Source organism: Cheilinus undulatus, linkage group 2, assembly GCF_018320785.1.
Source record: "Cheilinus undulatus linkage group 2, ASM1832078v1, whole genome shotgun sequence".
Classification (NCBI taxonomy): Eukaryota; Metazoa; Chordata; class Actinopteri; order Labriformes; family Labridae; genus Cheilinus; species Cheilinus undulatus.
The window spans coordinates 37,014,611-37,024,826 of record NC_054866.1 but is presented as its reverse complement, the minus strand read 5'-3'; the positions used below and the strand labels follow the sequence as shown (position 1 = coordinate 37,024,826).

At 37.8% G+C, this 10,216-nt stretch overlaps 1 protein-coding gene across 1 annotated transcript; it reads left to right on the top strand.

Moving 5' to 3' along the window:
• The first annotated feature begins 5,117 nt into the window (after positions 1–5,117).
• On the top strand, positions 5,118–9,673 carry LOC121525981 (high affinity immunoglobulin gamma Fc receptor I-like). The gene is made up of 6 exons (XM_041812233.1): positions 5,118–5,145; positions 5,248–5,283; positions 5,444–5,731; positions 6,696–6,968; positions 7,533–7,808; positions 7,944–9,673. Exons 1-6 carry the CDS (start codon positions 5,121–5,123, stop codon positions 8,561–8,563), a joined length of 1,518 nt encoding a protein of 505 aa, XP_041668167.1. The 5' UTR covers positions 5,118–5,120; the 3' UTR covers positions 8,564–9,673.
• The last annotated feature ends 543 nt before the right edge of the window (positions 9,674–10,216 follow it).

Sequence of the window (10,216 nt, the reverse complement as noted above, 5' to 3'; positions counted from 1 at the left end):
TCGTCACACATTTCTGAGGGATGTGTCTCCCTGCTGGTGCAACACCCTAAATGTGATGGACCGTTAACGCTGTCTTAAGTTAGAACTTGTGTACAAACTAGTCGTATGCAGAGCTGGTGCAACCCATAGCTCTTCTCCTGGCTTAAGCTTCATTTTCAAAGGACAAAAGTTTGAGTGGTATTGATCTTCTTATCTAACTCAGTAGGAAAACAAACCAACCTTTCCCAGAATTCCCCAGAAGCCAGAGAAGAGAAGCCCTCCTAGCATTAGTTCTGTGGTTGTGAAGTCAGGGATCTGGTGCTGCATCTTTGGTAAACCCCTGACTTTCTTCTTGTGTTACAGTTTCAGTTTTAGGATAAGAAGGCTTGAATTAACATGCTTGACTCAGCCAGATCATTTTATGTTCCCAGGCTATTTGGGAAATTTGATCCCTTCCTTTCCTCCATGCTCCCACTGTTGGTCTAAACCTTACACAGATTGGCATCCAGGAGGAATCCTGACAAGATGCCCAGAGCACCTGAACTGACTCTGTTAAAGCAGCAGACAGACTCCACTCCAGGCTCTAACATCCTTCTCAGTACCTCAGTGCTTCATCCTTGTCATTGGTGTTGTGGGATAAATAGTTTGATGTGATTCTTCTGTGCATTATTCGCAACCTCTCAGAGAAAGTTTTTGTTACTCTGTCATGACGTCTCAAAGTGTGACAGAGCCTTACTGGTTAAGTTACTTAACATTTCACTAACATGATTTTTATACCTGAGAAATCTGCGCAACCTAACTTCCCTGCACTCACCCCTCCATCATGCCTGTGACTTGTGCTGTATTTACTGTGTATTTTCCAGTCGTTCAGAGAAATCTCCAGAATGAAAGAGTGATGTGCGTGTGTGGTGGTTGTGCATGCCAGTACGTGTGACTGAAAGTATGCGTGAGTTGCATGGACATGTTCCGCTAGCGTCAATGAGTCACGAAGTCCTCCAGTCGTGTGTCAGGATATTGTAGTCTTGTTTCATCAGACCTCTCAATCCAGTCATAAACTGGATGTACAGAAGTGATTTTATTTTTCTATAGAGTGGCAGGTATCAATTCTTTTGGATGCAGTAGGAAGCATTAATCCTGTAATATTTACAGTAGTACTCTTGTTCAAGGAAAATTGCTTGAAGACAGGTTTGTTACATGAATTTTAATGAAAACATCGTGAACTTTTCATGTATTTGTTTATCTTCTGAAGAGGCTGTGATAAGATCAGCATGTCCCATCAAAAGAATCTGTTTTGAGCTGTTTTTGTTGTAATTGGAAAGACAAAAAATCACTCCAAAGGCTGGCTGCTGCATAACTGCTAAGAAGACATGACCAAGTTAATTTATGTTGAAGCAATTTGGCTCTGTTTGATTTTGATGCTCTTAATGAAGAAGTACATTGAATGAAGGTAGTAAAGACTGTATTGAATAGGAAGGTTAATGGGTGAAAACAGTGTTTTAGGCTGTTGTTACATCGTTTTTATTTCTTCTTTTTTTTCTGTATTTTGCAGACATGTAGTTGAAGAAATTTTTGGGAGAGCTCTTTGTTTTCCTTTGCTCATGAGCTAAGATTTTCTTCTGTTGCTTCATTTGAACCATTTTCTTATTTGGAACAGTAAAGTCAGTGTGCATTTGCTGTCCAGTTTTACTTTAAAACTAAAAAGACTCTTAATGCAATAGCTTGAATAACTTCATATTGCACTGTATGCAGAAGCCATTTCTCTGGTATTTTAAAGACATTGAAACATCATCTTTGTAACCTTATAGGTTTGTTAATGTATCATTTGGAAGAAAGTATCCCAATACTGTCTTTTATTTAAATGTAACTTATTAAGACAGTATTGGTTTATTTGCATCTATGGGTGTATGATGATTAATAAAATTTAAAAACTTCTCTGTGCTTGTTTGTTTTTGTTATCATAAGTCCCAAGCCTGTCATGATTATGCAAGATGGAATTAAATCAAGTTTCCACATTGAGAATCTGACTGTAAAGTTGTTGAAGGGATTATCACATCAGTTTAACACCCTCCCCTGTGGTCCTAATGAAATGTCTGTGAGGTGCATCAGGGGAGGCATTTGACCGTAATTTACCAGTTCTAAACAGCCTCTCAGAACAGTGTTCTTGGTGTGTTGCTTTAAATACTAATTAGCTCCTAATTAGTATCCATGGGGTGTGCTTACAGGAGTACAGGTACACCTGCTCATAAAGGGGAGAGCTTTCTGGGGCCCATAGAGGTCAGCAAAACCCTGGTCCATTGTGAAGTTAAGCTGTGATAACCACACAAAATTAATTTTATTTATTTGTGCTGATGTAAAATATAGTATTTTTCAAAGTGTAAACCTCTTTTCTCAACATCAGTGCAGATGAGCATAGTAAACTGAACCATTAGGAAAGTAATGCCAGACTTCATAGCTAAGCCATAGTGTGCACAAATGTGAGGATGCCAGAAAATAAAGTTGAAGAAACTGAGACAGGAAAAAGTGCTGAAGAGGGATTAAAAAGTGACAAAATTGGTAAAAAAAAAAAAAAAAAAAAAAAAAAAAAAGGCAAAGAAAAGATATAATTTGGAAAAAAAATGGTTGGAAAAGGGCAGGGAAAAGTGTTGTATGGGGGTACAAAGTGGCGAAAATGGTTTAAAAGGGTCAAAGATGGGTAAAAAGTCTCAAAAATGGGTTGAAAATGGGGGGGGCAGAGTGCCTAATTGGCAAGAACAATTGGTGAAAATGGGTTAAAAAGTGACAAAATTGGTTAATAGTGGCAGAGGTGGCAGAAAAAGTGGTGAAAAGGGATAGAAGACGCAGAGGTGAGTTAAAAGTGGAAAAAAGGGTGCAGAGTGTCAAAAAAGATTAAAATATGCAAAAGAAAATTGGCGTAAAGTGGCCAAATTAGCCAGAAACTGTAAATAGGGGTACAAAGTGGCAAAAATGGGTCAAAAGGAGCAAAGTAAATTTGGTTAAACGTGGCAAAAATTTTAAAGTTGCAAAAATGGTTTAACGGTGACAAAAATAATGGCAATGTGTCAAAAATAAGGCCGAAAGTGTAAAAAATAAGGTAAAGAGGCAATAAAAGGGAAAAAGTGACAAAATTGACCAGAAAATTGTTGAAAAGGGTTTTAAAGAATGGTGAATAGAGGTTCAAAATTAGCTCAGATCAATATTTTCTTCATTAGAATCCAATGCAAGCTTGACACACTTTTCAGCTCCAAAATGAGGGAACTGTTATAGGATGCCAGCACCATTACTACTGATCCAACACTTACATAGATATCGTTTAAAAATCACGCTTGGGTGGGCCGACATACAGGGGTTCAGCATATCTGGGGGCAGGCCTGAGGATAGGGGCCTTTCTCAGAGGGATTTCAGTTTGACATCATGAATGAAGATCAGGGTTAAAGTAGAAGGGTTAAAGGCAGCAGGCTCAGGGCCGACCTCCCCTCACTGCCACTGAAACTGGAACTTAAACAGCATGATTTTAGTCAGTAAGTTATCTATATAAAATAACGTTAGACAGACTCATTGACAGGCATTTCTTTTTTAACAGTTCACTGTTTCAATCTGCTGTTCATAAGATGATAAAAGTTTAGTCTTCATAAATATCAAACACTTCACAGAAAGAAAAACATGAACTGTTTTCAAGATTTGACGTTAAGTTCCTCATAGTAACATTAGGTTTATCTAATTTTACCTCTGTGTAATACTGCTATTTTTAACTTATTTTAAAGTTTGTGTAGGTGATAGCACTGATCTTTAACCAGCAGAGTGTCTCCCAGGATAAACAATCAAAGGTGTTATACCTGTTCAGCATTAGTCCAGACTCACTGATGGCAGTTCAACTACTAACTCTCACCACTTGTGAATGTTCAGAGGAAAGGTTTGAATGTTTGAAATAGGCCTAAAAACTATAAATTTAGTCAAGACCATGCAGCATTGCACTGAAGAAGGTGTCAAAAAAGGTAGTAAATGATTTATGGACTTGAACTTTGAACACAACAGGTGATGAGTCTTTACTAGTCCATTTACTTTCTATTAAAGTTAACCATTTTTTCACAGCCAGAGTTAGAAATCAATCTCAGTTCTGAGTTCCTGATTTTATTATGAAAGAATTTCTCACAACAATCAAAAAGAGAAAGATGAGTAAACACCCAGTTTATTTATACTTAGCTGGACTTTATTGTTAAATATGACTAAACTGGCACAAAGTGGACACGCATGATCAAATGTTAATCTCATCTTTAAAAATAAGAGTTAAAGATACAACAGACACAGTGATAGGACTTCTTAAACAAGCAAAAAAGAATTTAGACCAATTAAAATGTATGTCAAAGTGCTGGTCACATAAGATAGCAACTATATTAAAACCTGTTCATAAGGTCTCTTTGTTCACACCTGCAGTGTGTTTGTCCCACCCACATATTTGTCCCTGTAGCAGTTTTCACATTTCAGATGAACTCTGAAGGCGTGTTACTTTCATTTCCCTTCACTGTTTTCAAAATTTCCAGGATTGAATATAACTGAAGGGTCAAAGAAAGTGAATAACCATAGAACATGGTCCAAAATAGTCTTCACATCGTCTTAAGAGTATTTAGGTATTTATATTTCAGACTGGGGTGTGGCCTGTCGCTTTCTGGGTTTCTGAAAAGACTTGCTTTCAAATGTCTTGTTCACTATGGCTGTTTTTAGCTAAATTGGGTAAAGGTCTAATAATGGTCTTTGTCTTGGGCCTCTACATCATTAATAAATACTAACAATATGTATAAATAATCTTTAATTCAACTTTCTTCATCTCTGGGCCAAAGCTTATTTAAACTAGACTAAGGCAAGATGGAAAACTGTTCTGTGGCCAAGATAAATAGATAGATAGATAGATTGATTGATAGATTGATAGATTGATAGATTGATTGATTCTTGTAAAATAAAATGTTTTAGTTCCCCATAATTTGTGCTTAGTTTAAAGGAAATTGAATAATGTCAAAGCATCATTTTTGGAGAAAAGGGATTTCCCGTGCCATGTCATTGTTCTTAATAAAGTTACTTTCACTTCCCTCCTTGTTGGGAATAAAATCCGCTCCCTAAGTTTCTACTTCTCAGTAACAGAAATCGAAATGGACACGGTCATTTCTCTTCTCGGTGAGCTCTCATTAGTTCCTTTGCGGTATATCTAAAATTCAGCATTGAGTACCAAATCTTTTTTACATTTTTTTTTGTCCTGATTGTTCTCTTCTTTTTCAGTTCTCTCAGCTCTACCACAGCTTGTGACACCACAGGGTATGTACCAAATAATTCTGTCATTTAATCCACAATACCTAACTGCTTTGATTTAAATTTTCAGGAGCCTGCTGTATGCTGTCAATAAAACTAAAGCTTATATCTGCAAGTGCAAAACAGAAAAGACTACCAGTCAAACTAAATGTATCTGTCTCCACAGCTGCCCAGACCTCGTTCAGAGCTGTGGCAGAGCTGGTGTCCGGGGACTCGAGGGTCTTCTCAGGAGAGAGTGTCCGGTTGAAATGCAGCCTTCCGGTTGTCCACAGTTTATCATGGAGCTACCTGTGGTTCAGGGGATCTGAGCAGCTTTCACAGGTTGGGGAGCATCTCTATCTGTGGCACACCAAGGCTAAAGACAGTGGGAAATATTACTGCCAGGGAGTGAGGGAGTCAATAGTGGGAGACATAAGTACGATCCAAAGTCTGCCTGTGGAGATCAACGTAGATGGTAAGATCGTTTTTAAACTATATTTATGAATCCCCATTAGCCTATTTGCCATTTTCAATGCATTTCTGCTTTTTTATCCCACATCTGCTATAATTGTACAGAGAGGATAATAGAAACATAGCTATGATTTTATTTCCCTAAATGTTGTATGGTGGACCCAGGGGTGGCCCTGCAATCTGATTGGCCACCCCAGTAGCCTGGAGACGGGTCTGGATGCATGTCAGCATGACTGTTCATCACTTTGCCAGTACAATGTATTTCCAGTTTTAGACTTAAAAAATTAACTTAGACCAGTTTTAGAAGTAGAAGTAGTTTGTCTCTGTTTGAGCACACACAAACTCTATCCCAGCCCCGTTCAGAACCCCTGGGTTTGAAAAAATAGCTCTGCTCCTGCTGCTCCCTGTATGTTTTGTTTATTTTTTTTTAAAGGTACAGTGTGTAATATCTAACCTAAAATCATTCAGCAGCACAAACTTGGCAAAAATGGAACATGATATTTAAAAGTAGGAATATCTAAATTAGTGTTTGATCACCTGCATATATAAAATTGATTTGTTATTTACATTATTGATTTATTATTTTTTATTATTTGGCCCTTTCTTTGGTACTAAAAAAAACTTGCAATATGCAAAAATCCAAGATGACGGCATCCATAGTGGGGGCCCTCCCCATGCATGAATTGAACGATTATTCTAAGATAATATAGATGCAATCATTTTTCATATCCAGGTGATTAAACACTTATTTAGAGAGTCCTACATATAAATATTATGTGCTATTTTTAGCAAGTTTGTTTTGCTAAATGCTACTAGGCTAAATATTACACACTGTACCTTTAAATTTAGAAAATTCAGTCACACAAAACTTTACAAACAACCTGTCACTAGTCAGTTTGATTAATATATCAGTATAACTCAGAAGGATGTAGTTTGAAACTGAATTCTTCTCTATATTTCTTCCTCAGGAGGATGGGCTATCCTTCAAGTGCCACCTCATCCCGGCCTTGTTGGATTCACTTTAAATGTAACGTGTCGAGTCCGAGGTGCACCCCAACTTCATGAGGTGATTCTGTACAAAAATGGGCTTGAAATAATGAGACAAAGGGGCCTCAACCCAACGTTCCATCTGCCCAACTTGACCCTGCAGGACCAAGGAAGGTACTCCTGCAGGGCTTCCTGGGATGCAAACAGACGCACGCACTCTGTGATTTCAGCTGAAGCTCCTGTGCAGGTCTTAGGTGAGATTACTGATCCATGTGCTGAGTTTGCTGTCTGTTACAGGTCACTTATCTGCCTTCCTGCCTGATGAAAAGATTAATACCGCTATCATTAGCCACCTGGTCAATAAGTAGCCTTACACACCAGCACCTTGTTGATCACAAATAATCCTTACAAATAATTCTTATCCTATCCTTCCAAATCTTGAGTTAAAACATCCATTGCAGTTGCTAATGGTATGCACAGCACTCTCTTCTGAGAGGTGCCTTATTTTATAAACTCACTTGGTGAGGTAAAAAGGAAACATATAAGCATCGGTAAAACAAAAAAATAGCTGTCTTTACACCTTTTCTGGGTGGCCTTAATAATACTATAGCAGCAGCCATTTAGCTTAGCTTGAAACAGAGCATGTAAATGGCCAAAATAACAACAGTCCATCCCGCAACATCTCTCACCAAATTCAAATTTCCCAGCATTTTCCATATTTTGAAACTGTTGATATGAAATAGGTAAAAACATCTGAAGAAAATGTTTAAGTTTTCTAATGAGCCAGTAATGTTTTCTTGTTTTTGTTTCCATCTCAGAGGTTGTATCTCAACCAATTCTGCAGATTGTTGCTAACCAACACCTGAATTCAATGAATAAGATGAAGCTTATCTGCCACTTCCAATACAACGGCCCTGCTCCTGTGCCTCCCGTACACTACTATTTCTATGAGAGTGAAAACCGACTGGGAACAGCAACCTCTCAGAACTACGATCTAGTCAAACAGACCCAAGGGAAATACAGATGCAAGGTCAAGATACCTGAGTTGGGCCTATCCAGGTGGAGTGAGCCCAAAACCTTCGGACAAGAGACAGGTACTAAGAAGTAAATTTAGGCTGCTGTTTGCCATAACTAAAAGTTTAAACTCTTATTCTTCACCTGAGTGTCAAAATCTTTAACTTTGCGCAACAGTTGCGCAGCTTCTGAGGTAAATGTCTCTTGCCTGATAGGACCACAGATGATGATGCCTCCTGTTCTTCACCCCAGAGACCCGCAGCCTTTAGCACCACCAGTTTCATCCCCACACCCCTCCCTGCCACCTGTGACAACAACCACAGCGTGGCCCTCACCTCAAAGATCTTCTGCAGCTTCTACTCTCATACAACCTACCAACGCAAGCACACGAACCTCTGATCTACAGCTAAACTCTTCAATGAAAGCTCCAAGCATCCTGCTATCCACAATCCAGCCAAACAAGCAAACTGCTATAACCATTCCTGTCAGTATATATGAAGAAACTGGTGAAATGACGAAAGACTCTGGTGGTATTCCAGAGGAATCCAGAGACACACCTGATGAATTTGGTGGCATGCCCAAGGGAACAGGTAACATATCAAATGAATCTGATGACAAACCTAGGGACTTTGGTGACATGTCTGAGGAATCTGGTGACATTCCCAAAGACTTTGGTGACATGTCTGAGGAATCTGGTGACATTCCCAAAGACTTTGTTGACATGTCTGAGGAATCTGGTGACATTCCCAACGACTTTGTTGACATGTCTGAGGAGTCAGGTGACAAGCCAGAAGAATTCTTTGACATGTCTGAGGAATATGTCAAGGGACTTTGAAAACAAAGTTCTGTATTAACATATCACACATTTTTGACAGTCCACAACCAGAGTAACATTTGCCACATCTCAAGACAGTCTGGCTGCAGACTGTTCATCCGTTTGACCTGCAAAACTTAATCACAAAAAAAGCTTATGAAAATGATTAAACATTTTGCTTACAGGAAAAAAGCTTGTCCTCCATGAAAACATTCTAACACAGCCAACATAGTTTTATTTAGCTGTGAAGGTTACGTAGATAATGAAGCTACATAGCTGTGTAGCTACATTAGCTAAGGTCAACAAGCAGCTACATAAGCTACATATCTATGTATCAAAGTTTGCTTTAGCCAAGTTTGCTAAGGCTCACATTGCTAGAACTTACTTAGCTGTAGATGTTGACCTACCTAGCAAATGCGCTGCACAGCTAAAGTTAAGTGCACAAAGCAGCTATGTAAGCAATGCAGTTACATTATCTACCTAGCTATATATCTGTAGCTACATTTGCTAAAGTGCACGTTAGCTACATTGGTTGAAGTAATAGCATTAATTAATAACCTAGCATAGCTATGTTAGCTTTAGCTTAAGATAACAAAGATAAAGTAAAGTCCACCATTCATGTAACTACTTCTGAAACGGGTAATTTAATCCCGGATTAGACCCTTGACCTTTTACTCCATTTTATTTATCAAATATTGCTGAGGCTGTTATGTTTGCAATGTGGTTATTTCATGAGTGTAACTTTTAGACTTTGTTAATGAATAAAGTTGAATTGTTTTTTTTTAATTAACGGCTGGAATTATGTTGTACTGGCAAATCAGATGACCAGCATCTCAGATGAACAGTCTGTGAGAGTGGCTATCAGAAATTTATGGTCTGCTGCCAGACCTCTTTCCATTTTGACTATCTGCAGTAAATCATGCTTTCAGGACCAATGTGCTGCCATTGAACACTTTGATGTATACATGAATGTACCATATTGAATTAACAGATTACTATTTGTCATTTCTGTCTGATCTTTCATTTAGGTTCATATCTGTAAAAACTAACAGGATCAATGTTTTGATGATAAAAGCAAATGCAGTCTTGGTTAAGCATTGAATGATTGCAAAAATAAATGACTTGAAGTAACTGACTTTGAGATTTATTTAAAAGTACTCAATAATTTTAACAACCTTGTTATAAAGCAATACTTCGTACACATTTTAAATATAAAGTATTGAGAATAATAATAAAGTTACAGATAACAGGGATATTTCTGCATATTTGACACATGCTTCAAACATTTTTACACCAACATTTTTCAATTTGATAATGATAACAACAGGACCAATTAATCAAGATTTAAAGAGGGACATAAACATAAAAATATGCAGAGGATGAGGAAGAGCTAAGCGTACATTTTGGGTCGCACAAGTTAAGAGCATGGGATTATATTGTTTAAAATACATGATCACTGACTGTTGATCATCATTAAACAAAGAGTCATAAATATGAATTCGTGAAAGCAGAGTATACTGTTACAAATCAGGGCTTGGAGTGGAAAATATTTCCTTTAGAATTTTCTTTTTTAAATCCACACTTTGAATTTATTTAGAGCGCACTGCTGAGAGACAAGTTAGGAATATCTCCTGCATACTGTTTCCCATTAGTTACATTTATTCACAATATTTT